General features: G+C 44.1%; 1 protein-coding gene across 1 annotated transcript in view; it reads right to left on the reverse strand.

The window, feature by feature from the left end:
* The window catches only part of lgi2a (leucine-rich repeat LGI family, member 2a), a gene marked incomplete at both ends in the record, with an annotated part of 28,735 nt that extends 9,390 nt beyond the window's left edge, over positions 1-19,345 (reverse strand). Inside the window, 3 exons of the mRNA XM_084312954.1 lie at positions 5,113-5,184; positions 18,599-18,670; positions 19,167-19,345. Of these exons, the coding sequence (XP_084169080.1) occupies positions 5,113-5,184; positions 18,599-18,670; positions 19,167-19,345 (323 nt within the window). The remainder of the gene's footprint in view (positions 1-5,112; positions 5,185-18,598; positions 18,671-19,166) is intronic.
* Between the last annotated feature and the right edge of the window lie 5,926 nt (positions 19,346-25,271).

Raw genomic sequence — 25,271 nt, forward strand, 5'->3', positions numbered from 1 at the left:
CATATTTAGTCATCTTCATTTATTTTTCGTTTAGTCAGTTTTAGTCAACTAAATGTCTGAGCATTTTAGTCTTAGTCAGTTTTTGTCTCAATTTTGTCTTTTTTGTTTTAGTCTAGATTTAGTCGACGAAAACGGATGACATTTTTGTCTATTTTTAGTTAATGTACTAAAAAAAATAAAATGATATTATATAAATTATTCAACTTTTTTTTCTTTTCTTTTTTACAGCTACTGTTTTATATATACTGTTTTTTGTAATAACTAGAAAGTAATGATATTTATTCAACAACAGGTGATTGTATAGATTAGTATTAGTATCATTAAATGACAACTATGCTCAACTATGCTTCACCCACGGAAAGGTTGTTGGCACATTGGTTCCACACGGACATTATACGTTGTTGCACTTGCTTCCAGAAGGCTCCGTTTAGGTTAGCTACTGTAGTAGCAGAGGCTCTGTTGTGATTTTTAATGCACAATAAATATTCAACATTCTCTTTTGAGACTCCGCCTCAGACTCTTATCATTTGGCACTAAAAGCTAAACATTGTCACCGGTATGGCTGTCCGCAACATGTCATTAATTGTGTGCGAGAGGTCGATCAGTTAGCCACATTAGCGTGAGCTAGGTTAGCCACTAGTTAACGCGAGCTAGATGGAAATACAAACAATGTAACGTTACTGGTGAAAAAGTGATTTACCTTGGAATACTCCTTTGCCAACTTGCTGTACTTTGCTTGCAGGTCTGCAGCTGGATTATGAATAGTCCCAACTTTAGCCAAGGTAACGTTAAGCTAAAACTAGCTTTTCAAATAGCTCTTCAGCTAATGCTAATAACAGAGCTCCCCGTCACACTGCTCTGTCGGGACGATGGCATTAAGAAAAGTTATAATTATTTTGTCTCGTCTTGTTTTAGTCAACAATATCAACATACATGAAGAGAAATTTCGTCCTGGTTTTTGTAAATTACATTTTTGTGTCCTCAATTGTGGTCAACGATATTTAATAAACTATTTAGTCTCATTAGCGTCACATGGTCTTCAATAACGTGACGTCATGTCTCGTTGTCGTCATGAAAAAAACCTTCGTTGATGAACATCTTTCGTCATCATTTTAGTTGACAAAATTAACACTGTCAGGTGATCGTGAGCTTGTGATTCCAATAGTGTATTATGACTGTTGTTTTGACTATGATAGTGTTATTCTGACTGTTGTTTTGTTCTGAATGTAGTTGACCCAGGGCATAGGTTCGGGTTTCCACATTGGGGGGACAGTTCAAGCGCGGGGGGGGGGGGGTCTGTGGGTCCTCCCCCAGGAGATACTGAGCATCAAACACTTAATTTCATGCATTCTGGTGTATTTTAATGCACCAATGTGTGCCTTTTCCACATCAATTTATGGTGGAAATGTCTTTATTTATGTAAAGGAGAAGATATGCAGGTACCAACTTCAAGTTTCTTTATTATTTGTCATACAGAAATACAGAATACTTTGCATGAAATGTTTCGTTCTGTTTCGCTCCTGAGAGTGTGCTAGATAATAATAAGATAGTATAAATAAGTATAATAAGTAAAAAATAGAAAGTCAATAAGTCAAGTAAACACAAGTGTAAACAACAATTGTTCAGTATACCTCTATATACAGTATGTACATCTGGTACAAAAATGGTGAGGTATATCTTAGCTTGTGGTGCCACCGTTGTGGTGGTGAGGTGCAATAAGGAATAAGGAATGAGAGATGTGCAATTCCCTTACCAATAATATAAATATAAAGTGTAAAGTGTAAAAGTGTAAAGTGTGATAAAGTGGGTGCTACAGTGTGTTGTTCATTTAAAGTGAGTGTGTGTGTGCTGTGGGTGTGTTGCTGGCCTGTTATTGTTCATTGTTCAATCATTGTTCATTGAGCAATCATTGTTCATTGCACCGCTTGTTGTAAATGCCTTGGAAAGTGGGAAGCCCCCCTCCAATTGTGTGTTCGGCTGAACGGGCCACTCTCTGTAGTCTGCTGCGGTCTTGTGCAGTGCTATTCCCAAACCAGGAGGTGATATTGCCAGTCAGGATGTTCTCTATTGTGCATGAGTAGAAGTTCTTGAGGATATTCTGACTGACGTTGAACTTCCTTAACACTTTGACTGCCGGAAAACGCTTTAGAGCGTCATTCCCGGCCATGCTCAAGTTGCCGGAGGACGCTGTACTTATATCAATATTTCAAAAATCTGCGATCGGATTCATATTTCCCCTCCGCTGGCCTGAGATCCACCAGGAGGACCCACTGAGCTCTCTGGCGGTTCAGGAGCGCCATCTGCAATCGCCAAACAGGAAGTGCTATGGAGGTTGTGCTGGTCGACCATATTACTTCCGGGCACTCTGTTTGGCTCACGGGACTCGATCTCAACACAATACATAGCGATCGATTGCCAATAACTCGATAAACAACATGATTTGGACATATATACTATTATACAAGCTGGAAATGGACCCGATATTTCTACATATCATAATAGGTAAATGACTGTTCCACGCTCATCGCCCAACGGCGCGAGGAGGATACGGTAAGATTCAGCGTTATTTTTGATCGTATTCCATATAAACTGTTATGATGAACATATCACCCACACTAGATGAATGATATAACGCTGCCCACGGAATTATAAACGATCCCCCGCCCATCCGGTCATCATCAGATCATACGTAGATCATTCTAGAAGTACGTCCAATTGAAATTTTTTATATCGCCCCGATTGCCATCAAACTGTATTTCATCATCAATATAATGCATTTGGGGCTATATATCACGTTCTGGAGAAAGCTGCAGAAAGAGATGAAAACATACTTATACATTAGACCATACTTTACTATGAATATGTGAATGAAAAAGTTTAACGTTGCTACACAATGAACAATACATATAGGACTTTGAATGGGCCCTAATAATGGCAATGTAGCAATAGAATTTAAAAAGTTATAGCCCTGCAAAGAAGGGGTACTTCTCCATAGACAAATAGAGCCGGCAACCTATGGTATATAATGAATTTAACCCATGGCAGCCAAAGTGTTAAGCACCTAAGGAAGTAGAGGCGTTGTCGTGCCTTCTTGATAACACTGTCAAGTGTAATCACCCGCTGACACAATTATAATGGTATATAATGCAGTGAGGCTCTCAGCCACTGACTGAATGTGGGTGGGAGGCACGCCTGCAAGGTTGAGATGGTACGGTCCTGTATGGTGTCTGAAAGTGTTGGTTAATATATAGTTACAGGTAAGAAGGATATATAAATATTTTGACCCACTAGTATTTTTTTTACCTCTTTTGGGGAGGGGGTTGTCTTTCATATTAGTTCTATTTTTGGAGGGGGTCAAATTTACCTCTTCTCAATATTGAGGGGGACATGTCAACTGCAACCCCCCCCCCCCCCAAAATAAATCTACCCCTATGGTTTGGACTATTTATGTTCTTGAAATGGCATTTTCATAGCTACATTGCATCAAACTCAACCAATATGGCGGCGAAGTAAGTCAGGTGAATAGTGTAGTGGTTTCTAGAGCTACAAGGTTCTAAAAAGCAAAACAGCCATCTAGCAGTGAAGAGGAGAAAAATAACTTTCTACTTTTGCTGGACAGGAGATACATTTAATTTTTCTCAGTTTAACTAAGAGTATGACAGTACACACCCCTGTGTCTATATGTGTATACCTGTGGAAAAAAAGTCAGCACACCATCTGCAGTGTTCCCAAGTTTAATATGATTTAACACAACGTTTCGGCCTGTGGCCTTTTTCAAGTGTCACCAACATGTGAAAAGGGGTGGGGTATATATATATATACATATTAGAGGTCAAGGTTGAACCAGGTCAAGGTTCAAATCAATTAGCCTATAGGCTACAAATTTACAAACCATACTGCAGCTCAAGTGCCAGAACATACGGTACATAGTTACAATAACAGTAGTACGGTAGTTAGTAGTGAGATGTAACACACCTTCACATGCAAAATAGAGAAAAAAATATATATAATGAGAAAACTTAAAAAACAGAACCAGACAGAATGTGTGTATTTACAGGAAGGGTTTTGTTGAAGTTAGAGGTTCTATGTAGGATTGTTAGTAACTGTCTAACTGCATATATAACTGTTTCCACTAGAGGGCGCTCTAGGCGGAGCCACTCAAGATACCACCAGGTGGCGAGTATAAATAGAGGTGTCTCCTCCCCCTCTACCTCTTTCTCCACCAGCCTCTCAGTGAGAGGAGAACTCGTGTGCTGCTGCTCATACCATGTGAATGAATAAACCACGCCATTTACAGGCTAAAGATAGAAACCATGCCTCTTGACCACATTATTATCGCCCTATAGCCGGATTCTGTCAACAGGTTTAATGTCAAACTCTTCATTAAGTCCAAGAGGGGCCATAGTCTGAAGGGTGTGTATATGGTAGGTCTCTCTCTGCAAAAGTAGTTTGCCATGGTCTCCGCCTCTCGCTGGTCTCTCTACCTTTTCAATGCCTATGTATCTTAATGTGCTGATATTGTGTCCTGCCTGTCTAAAGTGTACTGCAGCCGGGTTATGTTCATCACCACATCTGATGTTGCTGCGGTGTTCACTGATGCATGTTTTGAGTTGCCGGTTGGTTTTGCCTACATAACTCAGGCCACATGGACATTTTATTAGGTAGATGACATGAGTGGAGCTGCAGGTGATGAAGCCACGAACTCTGAGGGTTTTACCATTAAGTGGATGTGTGTAGGTCTTGCTCTTAATAGTATATCCACATTGTGCACAGTTGCCACACTTGTAGTTCCCATCCGGGGTGTTATCTAGGAACGTGGGTCTGTGAGCAGTGGGTGGGCTGTAGGATCTCACTAGTTGGTTTCTCAGGTTGGGCGGGGGGGACGTTTGTAAACTACGGTGGGAGGTTCCTTGAAGACAGATTGGAGTTTGGGATCAGAGGTGATGATGTGCCAGTGTTTATGTAGGATCTTTGTGAATTCAAAACCTACAGGAGAATATGTAGTGCAGCACAGCAGGGAAGCCTTCACTGTCTATGTTAAGTTATTGCATGCGGTGCTCTGAATGTCTTTGGAATACGGTCACGAAAACAAAATAGCATGGATGTACTTACAAGTACTCCAGGTGTGAAAGGCCAGAGAACGCATCATCCCTTACTGTCGTGAGAGAGTTTGAATTCAGAAGCCTGTCATGAATAGTAAGAAGAAGAAAAACAAGTAAATTGATAATTAGCCACTAACCACAAAGTACAGTGTTTAAAGCTGCTGTAAGTGGTAATTTTTTGTTTGTTAAAATAAGTGGTCTACATGTTCAAATAATGGCTCTACATTCTGACAGCCAGCACTGGTATAGAGTGCTTGGTCAGTAACATGGGTCTCCCAGTCCCTCCGCTCTGCAGTAAACAGAGAATACATTATCTGGTATCCCGTTCCCACTTTATCAGGACTCCACTCCACACTGCAAAAATCTGACAAAAATAAGAAATAAAAACTAGTTTTAAGCAAATGTGTTCTTGAAACAAGTAACATAATCAACCAGTGCAGTAAGCAAATTTGGCTTGGCAAGATTTCTTGAAATAAGTAAAGATATATAGGGTTATATTTCGTATTGCATCGCGTCCCGCTCTGAGCCTTACGAGATACTCCTATCTCCTGTGATACCTAATGTATCTCCCACGAATAAAAACACATGCACCCCACCTGTATGGGGCCCCGCCCCTTATGGTGGCACCGCCCATATAACCATGACCCTGGTCATGAAACACCCTTCCTCTATTTTCGTCCCAGCGTATTGGATGCGTGCACCATACGAGCTAGCGGAATGAAAAGATTAAGGAAGATTAATAATGTTGGAAGCTTACCGGAGGTTGCTGGCCCCTGGCATCTTCGACGCATGTTTTCGGCGACACGACGGGCCTGTGATGTTCCTCGTTTGATGACTGCACATCGAGGTTCAGCTGTACAAGGCTGGCTGTCGGGCCAGCTTGTACTCAGGTAGGCCCTGTGTCTTCAGGCATGGGTATTAGTGTTAGTAATGCTGGTTTGTTTTGTTAACACAACCATGTTGTGTGTTGGCGCCGGGGGCAGGATGGTTTGGTGAACGTTCTCTGCAGGGAACGGTTTCCAAGCTGTCTTGGGCGTGCTGCTAAAACATCTAAAGCTATGCTAACATGCTATCGCTACTGCCGCATGCTATTACTACTGCTAATTGCTATGCTGTTTTAATGTCTCCGCCGTGAGATGTTGTCACTCTCCCGCCTCTTGCCCGGTTCATCAATGAAGGTCAGTCGGTAGCTGTTGTGGGGTTTTTGAGTTCTATTTACCTTTTTCGGGTAAATAGGTTGACAACGGGGTAGGTCGTGGCTAGGCCTAGCCAGGTATTTTACCTTGTGTTCCGGCGGGGTTTGTTGAACGGTGTTCCCATCTGGGTTGGCGTCGGGTAGTGGGGCTATGGGTCCAGCCGACATGATAAACATGTTGCGTGTCTGTGCACAGGCAATTGTTGTCTTGGATCCCACATTGCCTGGCGTTAGGCTGCAGTAGTATAAGGGCAGGGCCGCCTGGGAGAAATGTGAGGCCCTGTGCGTTTTTAGACGCGAGGCCCCCCATCTCCTGGGGCGGCCCTGTGTAGGGGGCTATTGTTTCGTTTTGTCACTCTGCTATGAGAAGGTCTGTCTTGCTACAGCTTTCTCTCCTCTCAAACCATTCATACTGACGGTCAATCGGTATACTGGGGGAGTAGTGCGGGGGGGGGCTTTGTTTACCTTTTTTGGTAAATGGGCTAAACTAGGGCTGGTGTTCTGTTGTGAATATTTTGAATGAAGACGGGTCTGGTCCGTCTCCCCTTAACTTTGTGTGTATGGGTTTGCTCATTCTACAGTTTTTGTGGTTTAGCTCTTTTATTCATTTAACCTTTTCATGGTGCACACCACAGTGGAGGGTGCTGTTTGCAATCACCACTGGTGCTCCATGTTAACGTCAGTCCTTTGTTTTTGATATATTGAAACAATGCCCCGCCCGGCCGACACCTTGGGTGGGTCGGCCTGGCGAGTGGCTGGTGGGCTGTTAAGGCTTGTACCGCCACGGTATGGAATTGGCAACGATTAGAACTGTGTTCGAATTGGTGTTTTTTCTATTAAAAAAAATGGTGTCTGGTGGAGGGGCCTTGGGGCCAGCCGACGTCGACACATCGCGCGAGGTTGTTGACGTTATTAGCTTTGACCCAGCCGCAAGCTATAACCGCTCAGGGCTCCCCTCTCCGCAGGGGATTTTGGTCTTCTGCTGGAGCGCGGGCGGTATTGTCCTAGGCCCTACACCGCCTCACACCGCTCAGCCAGAAGAAGAGAGAGCACGGCCTCGTCAGCGGCGATGACGGGGCCCTCGACAGGCGGCCATGTTTTTCCCCCGCCAGAGGTATCCTGGGCGTTGATTCGACAGGTGTCCACAAGGCCGACAGCCTTGGCGGCCGAGGGATCGGCCATGTAGGATGGGTTCGGCTTGAACAAACAAGCCGTCACCGTCCTGCCGCGAGCAGCCCGCTCTCCGATCACTCCCTTCCCCAACACCAGCGGAAGAAGTGGGCTCTAAAAAAGTATGATTGTTTCCTTTGGCTGCGGGCCGCGTGCCTTCGTTGATGCGCGGGCGGCCCCCCTTTTTGCTTCTCATGGGGACAGGGGCTGACACCCAGTTGATGGCTGAGCCTGGGTCTGTCCGTGAGAATGTTGTGCTGTCAAGCGGCTCCCACACCTTGAACTGTGTTGGTTGAGCCTGGTGTTACGTCTGTCAACTTAAGTGTTGTCAGCAGGGGGGCTCGAAACCTTTTGAGGCACACAGTGCGGGCTTCCCCGGCCTCGCCTTCGCCAGGCCAGGTATCATGTTGGTGCTCCCACTCCTGAAATATTGGCAAGTGGTCGCAGCTCACATGGTTTGGGGTGGTAGTAATATCACTGCAGGGCTACGGTGTGTAGGAACCCATGGGGGCCTTACACCTTGCATGTCCGGCTGCAGAACAACTCCTTCAGCATGTTCTGGAGGGGTGTTCAGTGGGGGGGCTTTTTTGATCGGAGGCCCCCCGTATCAGACAGGCCCTTTCTGTCGGGGTTCCCCCTTGGGTGCGATTGCCTCGTGGGTGGTGTCAGGGCAGGTGTTCCGACACGGAACGCGCTCCTCGCACGGTTCCAGGGTTGTCTTCGCACAGCGGGGGGACCGGGCCAACTATCTACAGTTCCTGGCGGACCTGCGCCACGTGACGGCGGGTGCGTTGGGAGTGTCGTCACATATGACTACGGCAGTACCATATGTCGAGGTAGATGGAGAGAATGGTGAGGCGGGGACTTGTGTTTACACAACCCCACCCGTTTTCAGGTTTGGTACAGACCCTGTTGTCGGGGTCTCCAGCAGGGACAGCTCTGGTCGACGAGATCCAATCTCTGTGGACGAAGCAAGCCATCGTCGTGGCGTTCTCCTCCCGGTGTTCTCTGCCCGAGAAGTCGGGAGGGAGGGGTGTAAGACCCAGGCTGGACCTGTCCCATGGGAAGGTTCAGCATTTTTTGGATCGTCTCCTACCTGTTGAACACTGTCAGGTGGGGGTCTGGTTCTCCTCCATAGACCTGTAGGATGCGTATGCGCATCCCCGATCTTCCATCCTAGGGCTTACCTACGCTTCCTTTGCAGGGTTAGCGTATGAGTACCAGAGGCTGCCGTTCGGTTTTCTCTGGCTCCCCGCATCTTCACCAAGTGCGTGGAGGCCGCACTGGGGCCTCTGCGTCATCCGGGGTTACGGAGTGTTCTGCCCTGATGACGTTCTGGTCCTTCGCGGTCAAGGTGGATCGTCAGGTCTCGTACCAGGCAGGTCTCTACCAGCCTGGGGTTGCTGTAGACTGGATGTAGAGTATTCCTCTTCCCAGTCAACGGTTGGAGGGCTATGGGCATCCATCTCAGAGCGTGTTGTCAACACGCTCGGGAGGTTCCGTCCTAGGACGGTTACGGCGCTGTCTCACGTCGCGTTTTCACCGACGCCTCCCTCGCTGGTGATGCGTCGGGCCAACGCAGTAGGGGGCAGCTGGCAAACCATGCTGCCCGGTCTGCGCTACGTTCAATGTGTTGGTGTTGAAAGCGGTCCTTCTGGTCCACAAATGGTGTTGATCAGGACGGACGATACGACGTCAGTGTCGTGTATCGACAGACAGGGAGGAGTACGCTCCCCCTGTCTGCACCAGGCGGCGGGCGGCTGGCTATGGGCGTCCTCCATCTGCGCGGCCTAAGGGCTCCCCACATCCCCGGCAGGGAGAATGTGGGTGCAGGTGTACTGTCGCGGGGCGGCCCTCATCCTGACGGGTGAGGATTGTGTCTGGACATGGCCAGGCAGGTCTGGGACCGATGCCGTGCCGCCAGGGATTCTTCCCCATACATCTGTTAGGTCAGTTGTTGGGACGGGTACGTTGAGGGGCGCAGGTTCTTGATCCTGATGGTGTTACCATCTGGAATGCGCATGCTCCCTCCACTGTCGCGCTTACGCGGGCAGATGACGTATGTTCCAAGTGTGGTGTAAGGCGGGGGGCCGGGACTCAGTCTCCTGCCCCCTGGATGCTGTCCTTAGTTACCTCCAGTCTCTCCTTGATAGACTGTCGGCTTCGACGGTGAGGGTATATGCAGCAGCTATATCCTCCTATCATGAGGGGTTTGAGGGGATGTCTTGTTCAGCCACCCTCTTGTGAAGCGTTTCCTGCTTGGCGCTCGACGCGTTAAGCCGGTGCAACGCTCCTTGGCTCCGACTTGGGATCTTCAATTGGTCCTCGGTCCGCGTTCCTTCTGGCTGTCACTTCCGCTAAACGCGTAGGTGAGCTCTGTGCTCTCTCGGTACGTCCAGAGTGCCTGTCTTTTCGGACCGATTGCGGTGTCTCTGCGACCTAATCCTGCTTTCGTGCCTAAGAATATCCGGAGTTCCTTCCGCTCCCGGGATATTGTGGTTCAGGCGTTTCGTCCTCCTCCTCACACTAGTGAGTTAGATGCGGGCCTTCACCTGTCATGTCCAGTCCGTGCTTGGGGATTTACCTCAGCCGTACTCAGGATTTCAGGGTTACCGACCAGCTTTTTGTCTGTTACGGTGGGGCTCGTGCTGGTAAGGCACTGTCGGAGCAGCGCCTGTCCCATTGGTTGTGCGAGGGTGTTACCCTCTGCTACACGTTGGCTGGGCAGGATCCCCCTGGGGGCGTCAGGGCGCACTCCACTCGTGGGGTGGCTGCCTCTGCCGCTCTCCTGGGTGGGGCCTCGGTGGAGGCCATCTGTGCTGCAGCTTCATGGTCCTCCCCGGGCTCCTTTGTAAGGTTTTTCCTCATGGACATGACCGGGGGTTCTGTCTCCCAGGCGGTTCTGGGGTCTGTGGCCTTTCCTGCTTCCCGTCCTTTGGTCGGGTAGCAGGAGTGTATGGGTTTGGGCCACAGTGTGTTGAGTCACACGTGGTTCCGCCTGTACGGTGTGTTCAAGGGGTTCTAGTTCCCTCTTGTTCGCATTCAGGTGGAGTTGACTGCGCCCCCCCTTCGTTAGGAAGGATGGGGTGACAGGGCTCCCCGCACCCCTTGATGTGGGCTTACGGGTCCTCAGGGGGTACATCTGTCGGGTCTCGCGCCCGCTCTTCCCCATTATCTCGTAAGGCTCAGAGCGGGACGCGATGCAATACGAAATATAACGATAGGTTATGTAGATAACCTAGTTATATTAGTATTGGCTAAGCGTCCCGCTCTGCGCGCCCTGAGTTCCCTCTTGAGGGATCTTTTCCTGGGACGGGTTTTGGCGAGGAAGGGTGTTTCATGACCAGGGTCATGGTTATATGGGCGGTGCCACCATAAGGGGCGGGGCCCCATACAGGTGGGGTGCATGTGTTTTTATTCGTGGGAGATACATTAGGTATCACAGGAGATAGGAGTATCTCGTAAGGCTCAGAGCGGGACGCTTAGCCAATACTAATATAACTAGGTTATCTACATAACCTATCGTTCTCTCTCCTGATTGTATAAAGTGGGAAATGATACCAGAAAAACTATTTTGTGTTTACTGCAGGGACTGGGAGACCCATGTTACTGATCAGACACTCTATATTTTAACATGTACTGTAGACCAGTCATGTTGGAATGTTCAACACATATTTTAACAACAAAATACTTACAGCATCTAGTCGGCAGTTATCAATAAATGTCACTTATCAACACACTTCTAAGAGTAGGAATGCTATAATCTAGGATCACTGCTCAGGTCACATGACCATATATATACCTCACTGCGAGACAGCCAATCAGGTCTCAGTCTCAGCACCTGCTACATCCAAACGCTCGCTAAGTACGGATCTTCTGTTTCCTCGTGCGGACACGCAGAGAGGGATCATGATGACGCTGCGATGCAAGCAGGCGGTGGCAACGCTGACAGCCTGCTAATACCTCCTCTGGAACATGCTAACGTATCCCTCTTTTAGAGGTCAACCATGATCTCATGCTGGCAGTAGGCTTAATGGAATGAATAATCGAATGAGAAAATAATTACTTAAACTCTTTCAGAATAAGTAGACAAAACAAGCCCAACGTGTATCTAATTGATACGAATTAATAGATACTTATGAGGATATCTGTACTCTATGTGCTTAGGTATCATGTACTATATAAATACATGGTTCCCAAAGTTTTCAAGGCGCGACCCCCGAAATAAGTTAGAGAGGCTTGGAGGCTATACAGTTTCACTATTAATCAGGTTTTAATCTTTTTCGGACATCATCCATACATGCATTGAATTGATTAACCTTTGGTTTATACCAGTGACACCAGTCAAGTTAATCACCTTCTTGTTCATCATCAAATAACACTAACAGTGCTTGAACAGATACAGTAAATGCATTTTCTCAAATGCATTCATAGGGCTGTCAGTTTATCGCGTTAATTAGATTAATTAATTACACAGCTAATTATCGCGTTATGAAAATTAACTCAAAATTAATTCCAATTTTTATTTTTTTTATATATATATTTTTTTATCTCATTCATTCCATAAGAACGTAGAATACACATTACAGACTTTTTTTTATATGGTCCATTTGCATGTTCTTGGTATCTGATTCTAGGGACATCTATGGATCTCAGGGAATGTATTCCCAGTGTCAGAAATACTGTGTCTGTTACTAGGCTTGAGTAAATTGTAATGAACCAAATGAGAATATCAATACAAATTTTGTTTTATCTTTGACTGTGAATAACACTATGCTCAAATTGACCAGACCTGAAAAATCTAAGCAAATGAATAGATGGAAGATGATTAAACAGAAGGTTTTGTAGATACAGTACTGAATTCTGCCATCCGGACACATGCAATTTGAAATATGATTATAGAATATAGAATATCAGGCATAAAATGGTTATGCGATTAAAATGCGATTAATTAGATTAATTAATTACAAATCCTGTAATTAATTAGATTAATTTTTTTAATCGCCTGACAGCACTAATAAAAACGTCAAAGGCTTGCAATTGCTCATTCATTTTCTCAAGTCACATCCACAGCGCATCTCCTCAAACATTTTAATCCCAGTTACAATATCACAATAATGTGTGAGTGACACAATTCAACAATCCACATATTCAGATTCGTCGTAATTCATATCCACAATAATCCACGCATGAAGACGCTTCAATTTATGCTTGAATGAAACACAATCCGGGCGCAAATACATCCACAGCCGAGAATATGAAACTAATCAGAGCCAAACGCCCGATAGGTTTCATTCATTAAAAACATCCCCGCGGGATTCACATTTGCAATGCTCCGACGTTATTAAAATAACCACATAGTGTGTATATCGCACCTTGCGAGCGCTGTATATATGACGTGCATTATTTAGAACAAAGTAAATCCATAGGCTGAATATGATTTATTATCAGAATTTTTGGTATATTATTTTACATTTCAAAAGGCCCCTCTAGAAAAACGAAGCACAAAAACATAATTCAGAATGGTATAAATGGGATCTAGACTGTGAGAATTATTTCAGGAAGGGAGCTGGCATTTCTTTGCGAGGGCGTGGCCATGGTTTATCCAGCTAACTGAACTAAACCCTGCCCTCGACCAGGTTCAAACTTTTTGATCTGTTGCCATAGTGATTTAGAAAATCGCACGTCGGGGAACCGAAAGGTCTAGTTTAAGTCAAGTTATCCTGAAAATGATCCGGCTAACTCAGTTAGCCATGTATGAGGAACAGGGCCCTGGTCTTCATCCTCTTAGCAGTTGTTTTGTATTGAGCTGTACTGTATTGTACCCAATCTGTTAATAAAGTTTTCAATCAATCAATCAATCAATCAATCAACCCTGCATTGCTTTTACCCTTTTCTCACTCTCTGCCTTGCTTTTACTGTCAGTTCTATGCTCGTTTTATGCCTATGTCTATTTTACTGCTGTTAACATTTGAGCCAATGTTTTTCTGTTCATTTAGGGCCTGATAAACAAGAAAATGCAAGGAGCCCAAAAAATTTGCTAGGCGAAGTCCCTGAAACGGCCACGCCCACTTTTTAGGCCTGGCATTTTGTATCTCGGCTCCTGAAGGTCACAGAGAGTTGATTTTGGGCTCAAAAGTTGCGGAAACACCACATTTATATTAGTGTTATGAACACACATATGCCCTAAAACCTTTACTTTTTCAGATATTTGTGAAAAATCACTGCCATTCCGCCACGCCCGTTTTGGCTACGGCCGAAATTCAAAACCGCTCTGGGTGTATCGCGTATCATGGGAGAAGAGTTTTCTCATTCATACTTTGCTTTTATGGGTGGGCTGCACCTTGAGAAGGTTGCTCTGGTCTGTGTTGGCCAGTTGATAAAAGGAACTGGCCTGGATACCATCTTAACCTCAGCTAATCTGAACATCACTGGTCTGACAACTGCTGTATGTGATGTGAATTCCATAAAGAAGGCTAGATACTGCATTCAAATCCTGGCTGTGGTCCTGGCCAATAAGAGAGACGAGGCATTCCAGGCAAAACATCTAGAGGACAACAGTTTGATTTGAATTGGGTGGCCAATGAAAACAGCCCCATGTTTCACTACTGGACCAATGTCCTTGAAGCAATCAAGAAAGATCTTATCTTCATCAGATACTTTCGGGAGGCCAACTTCATCATGATGGTCAGTGGACTTGAGCAGCTCATTCCTCTTTACTTTGCACTTGATCATACACACTATGCCAGATGGACATCAGTGTTTCTTCAGGATCTCAAAGAGCTCAAATGGCACCCAGAGTTGTTCAAGGAATTTCTATCAGGCTCTTTCGCAGTAAACACCAGAGGTAACCGATTTTCGAAGATTGTATGTGATCAAAAGCAGGAGCATAATATAAAGGTCATCAAGTCTGACACTGGATACGTCGATATCATCAATCGGGAAGATCAGGAATTCTTCAGGAAACTCGAACTTGCCCTACCCGAAATCCAGTGCTACCTAGCTGAGGTCGAAGGTCAAGATCTAGCACACGGACACAAAGAAATGGTGGACTCCTTCAAGGAAACGTTTTCAAGCCACACTCTCAAGGTGTATCAGGGGATCCTTACCAACCCCTTCAACCAAGCTCAGTTCATGAGGTTGAACTCATCCATTCCCTTCCCATATGTGGTAACTAAAGATGCCAGCCTTGTTTTTACAGTTGGCAAAACACAGCATGACCAGTTTGTGCATGAGCGATTTGTATATGCTCAGAAGGATGTTAGTGCGAAAATCTCCTGAAATGCCCTGAAACTCCCAAGTTCAGGTGCAAAAGTCCAGCTTGCTAGCCCTGCAATCAAGCCACCTAAAGGAACCTTTGCAAAGCTGAAGGAGGCCTGCAGATCAAGAGAAGAAGAGACAAGGAGGCTCTTTGGTGGTGAATTCACAGGTAAATCTAGTTGATATAATTTCAAAGTTATTCAATGTCTTAGACGCAGGCAACTTTCGTCTTACCAGATTCTCGATACAGTGACGTTCAATTATTCATTTTATAAGTGAATTGATTTGACAGTGCTAATTTAGTTTTGGTAAAACTATTCATTTCAATCACAGGTTTACCAGAAGCCCTGTCAAGAAAGGATGGAGACATTTATCACAGCCAAAAGTCTCAAATCCTGAAGGACATCGGAGTACAAGTTCAATCTACAGCCTCAGAGGGACTTGTGATAGATCTATCTGTGCAAGTACGAATCCTGGCGAAGTCTCTCACCAAAGGCATGACATTCCAGGACTTTGTCTTCAAGGTGTTGAACAGTGTTGCCAAGATTGGTCATGAGAAGGGAGCAAATTGTATTGACATTGTGGCTGACCTCTACCAGACTATGAACATTAAGACTGTGACTAGGAATAATCGGGGGTCAGCAGGTAGTTCACAGATGGCCTTCAGTGAGAATGACACCGTGCCGGAATCTAAGCAATTCTTTGAAGGTTTTCTGTCTAATCAAGACAACAAGGTAGCCCTGAATTTAATGTTTGCCAGGATTGCTAAGGAACATGCATGGAACTGGAGCAAGGAGTTCAGCATCACCTACGGCAGGAAGATCCTTGCAAACGTTGGCGAAAATGTTGAGATCCAGCTTTATGACTACATAGAGATGCTTGAGGAGGCTAACAACCGCATCATTTGCCATGAGATGGACATGCTAAACAAGGGGATCAAGTCAGTTACGGTTAGAACAGTCGACTCCGATGTAGTTGTCATCCTACTAGGGTTCACTACAAAGTTCCTGTGAGTATGTTGTGATTTGCAACTTCGTCGACTTTGCTGTTCCGGACAAATGCCAGTTCTACTCAATCACAGAAGCACACAAGAAGCTTGGTGGAGATGTGGCTGATGCCATGCCTGTGTTCCATTCTTTCAGTGGCTGTAATTCTGTGAGCGCCTTCTTTGGCCACTCAAAGAATGCTCAATTCAAAGCCTGGATGAACCACAGTAAGTTGACAGAGCTCACTGCTACATTGAGAGGACTAAGTTGCTGCCCTAGTATTGAGACTGTTAGGAACAGCATGGAAGTTATTGAACCCTGGGTAATGAGCTGGTACAACAAGACTGGATTGTATGACTGTGCAAGTATAGATGGACTCAGATTCCAGCTGTTCAAGCAGTCAGTTAAAGATGAGCCGCTCTCTCATCCTGCTTTCCGCAACTCCTATACTTCATGAGTAACTTGCCCAACACTGCTTAATGGTTCTTTAAATATTTTACATGTTTTGATGTGAAAAGGGATGCTGCACTTAGCACTGACTGAGAAAGTAAACATTACAGTTCTACTTTATAAAATGCTAATTGTAAATATGTTTAAGTCCACTCCACATTACAGTTCTACTTTTGTTTTGATGTGAAAAGTGATGCTGCATAAGATGACTGCTGAGAGCGTCGTTTCTTGACTCTCAGCTGAGAGCGTTGTCAAGCTACAATATTATAAAATACAATATTATAAAATCCTGTCAGGAAGCGTGCCTCAAAGCATGAATGAACCGGCATTTACCGGGCATTTACCGGCATTTCTAAGCACTTTAAACGCGAACTTTAGCGCACATATAAAGTCACGCTTATTATGATGAATTGAAAATGGGGGACCCTGATGTAAACAAGACGAAAGTCTTTCTCTGGTCTGTATCCCCTTAACAATTGTATGTATTGAGCTGTACTGTACGCGTACTGTACTGTACGCGTGTAGCGTTTTTCAAAATGGTATAAAACGGAAATGAACCGATTAAAAAACAATCCGTAAAATGAACCGATTAAAAAACAATCCGTTTCGACAATGTTGACTGCAAACAAGTCATTGATAAGCGACGGCCATATTAGACACATAGCCATAATTTAAGATATAGTTTATGCATTTGCAAATATGAGAGCTCTGTCATTGAAGTGGGTGGTGGCACGCAACAGGGTTCACCCTGATGTAAACAAGACGAAAGTCGTGTAGCGCGTGGAAACAGCTGTTCGTGCGTCACTCATAGCGAGGGGGGCGTACGCTGTGTCAGCGGCCAATCAGAGTGCAAAACGGGAACCCGGAAACACAACTGCGTTTGTAAAAGCATACACGCGTTGGGGACGCCTGCACAGCAGAGACAGGAAATGGCGGGGGTACTGTGAGCCTCCCACACGTTACACCTCACAAATGAGAGTCCGCGCTGGCAGGTGAAAAGATGTGACAGGCTGCCTCCTCGTGTATCGGAGGGGACACGTGATGCAAGGCTTCTATCCTCCCTACAACCGGCCAGTGGGGGGCATATGCGAGCAACGTTCAAGACAGGGGAGGGAAGAATTGGCACAGTGGAATTGGGATGGAGTAGAGTAGAAAAAGAGGAGAAAAAGTGGATACAAAAAAAAAAGTTTTTTTGGACTTCAAGTGGTTTGCTTTGTTTCTTGGGTGGTTGTTGGGGTCCTCATCTTATAACAAAGCCTCAACCTAAACACTAGTATGATTTAGGACTTTGGCCCAAACTAACTGCATGGCCTTCATGAGCAGATTTGGCTGAAGTGGCTTGGGCGCTGATCAATTCAGAGATAAAAAAAGGTTTTTCATGAATATCTCAAAAGGTTAAGGTTTTAGGGCATATGTTTGTTCATAACACTAATATAAATGTGGTGTTTCCGCAACTTTTGAGCCCAAAATCATGGCTGTTTCAGAGACTTCGCCTACCAAATTTTTTGGGCTCCTTGCTTTTTTTTCTTTATTGGACCCTAAATGAACAGAAAAACATTGTCTCAAATGTTAATCATGATTTGCAGCCTTGACCCCATATTTGCCCCAAACTGACCAGACTATTCTTGTATGAAGGGTGCTATATAAGTAAAGTTATTATTATTATTATTATTATTATTATTATTATTATTATTATTATTATTATTATTATTATTATTATTATTATTATTATTATTATTGTTGTTGTTGTTGTTGTTGTTGTTGTTGTTGTTGGGCTGTATTGTTGCCCATCCCCACTTTAAGATGGGAGAGGGCAGGGATGTTTACAGGGATGGCCGATGCTGCACTCCTCCATGGAAGTATGTCACACAGCGACGCGCTTAGCATACCTGCCACGCCTGTGTTTACGCCGACGTCACTACAATCAATAATGGAGTGACAATGTGGATCGATGGCTTCCGGTAAGTATTATTAGTAAGGTAGGGGGAGGGGGTGGGGGGGTTGCTTTCAACCTCAAGCCCATTATCTTTTCGGGAGATAAATGACGTGGTCTGGTATCAATTCTCAACAAGCCTCATAGGACTTCACTTAGGGAATTTTATTCTGATTTCGACTGCCCTAAGAATCGATTACCACTTTTTAGGAACACTTTGGATATAGTTGTATTATTGCTATACCATTCACTAAAGCAGTTATAGTTGAATACATATTTGAGTATATGCAGTTTTCTGAATATGTATACCGTAGCTATATGTATATAAACGCAATGCACTTGGCCTATACCAATAGCAGAAACTTTTGTTGAATTTCGCTATCGAACGAATCAGTGAATGTTGGATGCAAACTGGTCAGTTTTGAAGAATGACCGGTTCTTCGAAGTTGAGGTGATGATGATAACACGGAAGGAATGGTAAATCAATACTAAGAACTCTTACAGTAACTGGAGTGATGGCATGTGAGCAAACATGGCCTCCTTGACCTCAGAGAACGTCCCATTAACGATGCTCCTGCAACGAAACCACAGTCAATAACAAATAACAAAATAAAATAAAAAAATAAAAAAAACAGACGGAAAGGAGAGGGGACTGCATTGTCCTCTTAAAACTACCCCAAGTCAGCCGTACACATCTCATTAGGAAAATTAACAGGCTTAGGAACGGACCCCATGCAGAGAAGTCTATCTATATGTCGTGTGTGTCATATTATGTTATGATTAATTGAAAATGGGGGACCCTGTTGTAAACAAGACGAAAGTCTTTCTCTGGTCTGCATCCCCTTAACAATTGTATGTATTGAGGTGTACTGTATTGTACCCATTCTGCAATCTGTTAATAAAGTTTTCAATCAATCAATCAATCAATCAATCAAGCTACTGGGGGTGATTTAGCCAAAATACGCATGTAGCCTACTGCGCATTACTAGGCTATAGGGGTGTTGCTTCTTAGAAATACATCTACTACCGTATAGGTGTCTATTAATCACGACATTTAGCTATATACTCACAGGGAGTTTACATCGTTGGGGGAGATCCGCGGGACATTGGAGGATCCGACGCAAATTATGGACTCCTTGGAACAGCTGCATGTCGAAGGGCATCGGAAGCCCTTCTTCAAATCAACCGGTTGAGAGAGGTACAAAAACGTCACAGAAAACAATGCCCAGATCTTGAGAATTGACGGCATATCTTTCTTCTTCTTGTCGGGCGTGCATGTGTGAGGTTTTGCAGAAACACCGGCGCGGAGGGAGGCAGATGGCTTATACACCCTGCACCGTGAAATGCTGCACTGGATCCCTGACATCAGCAAATCAGCTGCAGCAGCGTCCCCTCGTTCACTTTAATTATTTATTATTAAGCGTTCGGTGGTGGATGATGGTTAGACACAGCCAGCCAGGCTACTGGACTTTTTTTGTTTTGTGTGTGCAGTGCACTATATGCACCGAGAAGACGATGCCGTTCACTATTAAAAGGATGCGTTTATAGTCTTTATCAATAGATGATTATATTCACCAAATATGTATTGACAGGGGGAGGAGGGGGAGGGGGGGGGGGATGTAATGTAAGCCGGACCCAGAAGCCAGTTCGGTGACCAGTCAGTGACCACCTTCTTCGCATACAGCCAGGCGCGTAAGATTCAGCACCGCGGACACGGACAGCACCCGGGCCAACTGAGAGGTGTGGGGCCATGCTGCAGCAATTGGCCTGTGGCACAAGCTCAGGATAATAACCTTTTTATTCCTTAATAAAAACGCCAACAGCTTTATATACATTCCGATGCAAAAAATATTTTTTGTGAATTTGGGAACAGAAGTTTTTAAGAGGATCGAGTAGCATTTCCAGGACGCAGAGTTGCGCCTGGGGGGGGGGCTGTACATTGGAGGTGGTTGGGTGGGTGGGGTGGGGGGGTTGGGTAGGAGGGGTGGGTGGGGGACACTGTACAACTGTACAAGCAAAACTGTACATTCGAATATTGACAAAACCATACTTGGTTATTTACTGTAAATTGGAGGGGGTTGGGTTAGGACATTTACAGGGGCCAGTTTCGAATTGCAGTCTCCTGTAGGGGTTTTTTGAGAGTGGTTTTGAATGTGGGTAGTGATTCACATTCCTTTACAGCTTTGGGTAGGGCGTTCCACATTGATGTGGCATAATTGCTAAACATGTAGTCCCTTGTTTGAGCCGAATCTGGGTTTAACATGATTTGTGGAGCTCCCTCTGGTGTTGTGGTCGTGGTATTCACTGACCTTTGGGAAGTATTTTGACATGTACATGGGTACCTTGGTCGTGTAGTGTATCTTGTAGACCAGGCCCATTGCAAGTTGCTGTACTCTGTCGTCTACTCTAAGCCATCCTAGGTTGTCAAAGTGGGCAGGGGTGAGGTGGGTTCTAGGAGTAAGGTCAAGCAGTAGTCTGACCAGGGCCCCGTTCCATGTACCGGGATAACCGAGTTAGCCGGATAACTTTAGCTGGATAACTCTGTTAGCCTGACTTTCCGATTTCATGTACCTGGATTTTCCAAATCACCATGACAACATATCCAAAAGTTTGAGCCTGGTCGAAAGCAGAGTTCAAGTTCAAGTTAGCCTGAACTATCGCCACGCCCCCGCAAAGAAGTGACAGCCCGTTTCCTGAAACTATTCCCACAGTCTACGATCTGCATTATACCATTCTGAATTACGTTTTTGTGCTCCATTCTTCCAGAGGGGGCTTTTGAAATGTAAAATAGACCCAAAATGCTGATATTAAATTCACTTTGTCCTAAATAATGCACGTTATATATACCGTGGCGACGGTGGCTCTCGCTCGTGCGATGTACACATGATGTGGTTATTTTAATTGTAACTGGGATTAAGATGTCTGATGAGATGCGCTGTTTGACGGATTTGAGAAATTGAATGAGCCGTTGACGTCACATTAATGAATGAGGATAAAGAGATAAACTTCATTCAAAACAACGGATATTCTAAACACGGGTCTCTCGTTCATTAATGTATAAACAATGAATTTATCCCATCTGGCCCAGTGGCCCAGCGGTAGTGCTCATGCCTGCCAATTCAGAGACCGGCGTTCAAATCCCCGTGTTTCCAATATGATTTTTTTGAATATAATATTAAGGATTATACGCCAAAGTAGCCTGGTTTTAAGTTAAAATATTATAAATCTACATGCATTGAGGATGTCATTCTTTATATAGCTCTCAACGTGCACCAAATTGAATTATTCCTATATTGCAAAAAGAAGGAAAAGACTAGGGCCTTGAACCCCGGTCGTCCGTGTGAAAGTCAAAAGAAGAACCCGTTACACCACAGAGAAGATAAGTAAAAGATTGACTATACATCAATCAATGGGTAAGAGAGCCGTATCGTAATTCTGTATAACAGTTAACTAATAATTTTCGCTAGCAAGATCTCATTTGATTATTCAATCCAGCAGGCAAGTTTAAAGAAATATAATCTGATTGATTGAGGTAATGAGGGACTTAGAATTAGCCTATAGATAACGCATTTAACTTGTCGGCGAGGCGATTGAGCCTATTGCAATCTGTCAATAAAGTCTTAAATCAATTAATCAATCAATGCCGTTGAGAATCAGGGTCTCTGCCATCGATACGTGCTGGCTTTCCACCTAAAACGGGAGCGCGCATCTAGCCTGACTTGAGCCTGACTCTCAAGTCTGGCTTGAGTTAACGAGACTGAATCCTCCTTTGTGAAACAGGAAAATCCCGGCTTTGAACATCGGGTTAACTGAAGCTGGATAATGGACATGTTGATCGACTTAGTTGAACCACGTACATGGAACGGGGCCCAGTTTGTTTTGAGATGTTTGTAATTTTGTTTTTAGCGCCTTTGAGGTGCTTTGGTACCATGAGGTGTAAGCATAGTCGTAGTACCCTTGAATGAGTGCTCCTGCCAGAGTCTTCAGGGTATTCTTGTTTACCAGAGAGGAGATCCGGTACAAGAATCGAGTTCGTTGGTTGACTTTCTTTATTACCTTGGATGCCATTTTGTCACAGGAAAGATTTGCCTCTAGGATGGAACCTAGGTATGTAATTTCATCTTTCCTTGTGACAATATTGTCACCCACTGTAACTGAGAAGCCGTCGGTCTTGCTGAGTTTGTTATTTGATCCGAAGAGAATGGACTCTGTTTTACCCAGGTGTAATGATAGTTTGTTATCAGCGAGCCAGGTGCAGATTCTGCCGAGTTCTGAGCTGAGGGTTTTTTCAACCTGTAACTTGTTCTTGTCCGAGACCAGCAGGGCTGAGTCGTCTGCGAACAAGAACAAGTTGCAGTCACTAGCTGACGACATGTCATTTGCATAAATTAGGAACAGTAGCGGTCCTAGTATGCTTCCTTGTGGAACACCACAGCTCATTGTGAGGGGGGGGGGGATAGGGTACCGTTTACCTCCACCATCTGTTCCCTCCCCTCAAGGTAGGATCGCATCCAGCTCACTGATAGACTATCAAAACCAATTGCTTTTAGCTTGTCAATCAGAATGGAGTGATTGACAGTGTAGAAGGCCTTTTGTAGGTCCAGCATGACCATGCCGCATTATTTGGTTGCGTCCACCTCTTGTTTGATGTGGTCGTTCAAATAGAGAAGGCATGTGTCAGTGGAGTGGGATGTTCTGAAGCCAGATTGGAATTCATAGATTAGATTTTTTTCCGCTAGGTACTTTTCAACCTGTTTCGAGATGGAGGTAAGAATAGAAACAGGGCGGTAGTTGCCTGGGTCTAATTTACTGCCCTTTTTGTGCAGAAGGGTCACTCTTGCAATTTTGAAGTCCTTGGGGACGTGTAACTGTTTTATGGAGAGGTTTATTATGTGTGTGATGACTGGGGTGATGGCGGCTGCTGAGTCTCTGAGGAATTTGGAGGGGATGTTGTCATGGCCGGTGGCCTTGTTAGGTTGGAGGGCGCTCAGTTTTTTGAGTACCTCATCTGTTGTTACCATTTCCATGTTATGGAAAGCGAATCTACATCGATTATTGTTGATTATTCTCCAAACGGGTCGGTATTATTGGCGTATATTTGGTATTCTTCTTCTTCTTTTTTTTCAAATATAATAATAATAATAATAATAATAATAATAATAATAATAATAATAATAATAATAATAATAATAATAATAATAATAATAATAATAATAATAATAATAATAATAATAATAATAATAATAATAATAATAGTGACAAGACAATACAAATAATAAGACTGTTATGAGAGTGTGAGGCAGGGCTATTTTTAAAGGCGTTCTATTTTGGTGCTCGTCAATGAGAGTCAACATTATTGTTTGAGCATAGCTACTATTACCAAGGGGCTGCTAGGGAACCTTGCCAACATTTCCATTCAAAACGGACGTTAAAGGTGCTGTAAGTGGTATTTTCTTTATTAACATTAGTGGTCTGCATGTTAAAATAATAGCTCAACATTCCCTCTCTGCAGTAAACACAAAATACATTTTCTGGTATCCCTTCCAACTTTATCCAATCAGGAGAGAGAACTCCACACTGCAGAAATTGTGTGAGTGACAGAAATACGAAATACAAACTAGTTTTTAGCAAATAATGTGCTCGTAACAAGTAAAATAATCTGCCTGCCAGCAAATTTGGCTTGGCAAGATTTCTTGAAATGTAAGTAAAAAATATCTAGGGTTATTTATGATGAATTGAAAATGGGGGACCCTGATGTAAACAAGACGAAAGTCTTTCTCTCGTCTGCATCCCCTTAACAATTGTGTGTATTGAGCCCATGGCTGGACTGGGACCAAAAATCGGCCCTGGCATTTTTGGCCCAGACCGGCCCACCATAATTGGTCGGACACCACCCACCAGTACACCATCCTTGCGGTACCCTTAAATATGCGTACCTACTGTACTATTCCCCCAAACCACTACAAAGCTGGGTAGTAAGTGCCATGGACAAGTGTACCAGTGCAAGTGGACCAGTGTACTCACTCACTCTTGGCTGAATCTTGTTTTGGGTGGTGATGTAAAAACACCTGCATCATAGCAGGGTCAGGATGGGCAAAGTAGTCTATAGCCTGTGCATCCCTGTCTCTCTCCTCCACAACCTGGCTTGACTAGACATAAGGAGAGAGAGATGATTACAATTAACTGGTACATTCAGGTCCAGAATGGTTGGAATTCCCTGACAAAGATGTCTAAAAAGCTGTACAATTTAAACAATACCATACTGGTAATGAGCAAATAGTTGTTTATTCAATGAATGCATGGAGCTGTTTCATCTTATTTCATTTGATACTAACTACTCAGTTCATACAGATTTCAAGTATTCAAATATCAATGATGAATATTGCATAAGGTTTACACAGTTAATAGATCACCTTCTTGTTTTATATTCATGTTCAGAGAGGAGTAATAGTTAGATATTTGTATGTGATTTATATGGCAATTAAATCAATGGTGTGCTTGTTTGTTTGGGGAGTTTGACCTACAGTTAATGTGCCTACCATGTGAAGGTGCATGATCAATGGACAGCACAAAAACAATTTGTGTAGGTGGAGACTAGAGCTACCACAGATAGTAATAAGTTATAAGAGTAAGTAATCCATACCATATATATCCTAATAGTTACCTTATTACCATACTTGGCTGAAAATAAACGTTGCTGCCTGTTGTGAATGTGTTTTTCCCTGTAGGCCAGGGCTATTCAACTAAATTGTTCAGAAACCCAAGGGGCCAGGGGCCGGACTGCCACGGCACCTCCCCGTGCTATGAATATATGTACACTTGACACAACACGCAACCACATTTTCACAACTTTTATTTAACTACATTGCGAAAGTAGTATACTTTTCAAAAAAAGTGCTTCAGATGTGCCACATCTGCAACATCTCCTGCAGAAAGTGCTTCATTTATGACTGTGCAACAACTACAACATCTCCTCTTCAACATTTCAATATAAAAATAAAATAAAAAACAAACAAGTGCATGATGTGCATCTGAACATTCTAACATCAACACTTGAACAAAAAAACACATTTATAGTGCAGCTGAGCTTATGAAAAAGTGCTTCATGTCTGTGCAACAACAGCAAATCACAGCATCTTATTAGCACTTATTGTCCACTCTTAACTCTCAAACAT

Source organism: Notolepis coatsorum, assembly GCF_963971535.1.
Source record: "Notolepis coatsorum genome assembly, chromosome: 4".
NCBI classification, from domain to species: domain Eukaryota; kingdom Metazoa; phylum Chordata; class Actinopteri; order Aulopiformes; family Paralepididae; genus Notolepis; species Notolepis coatsorum.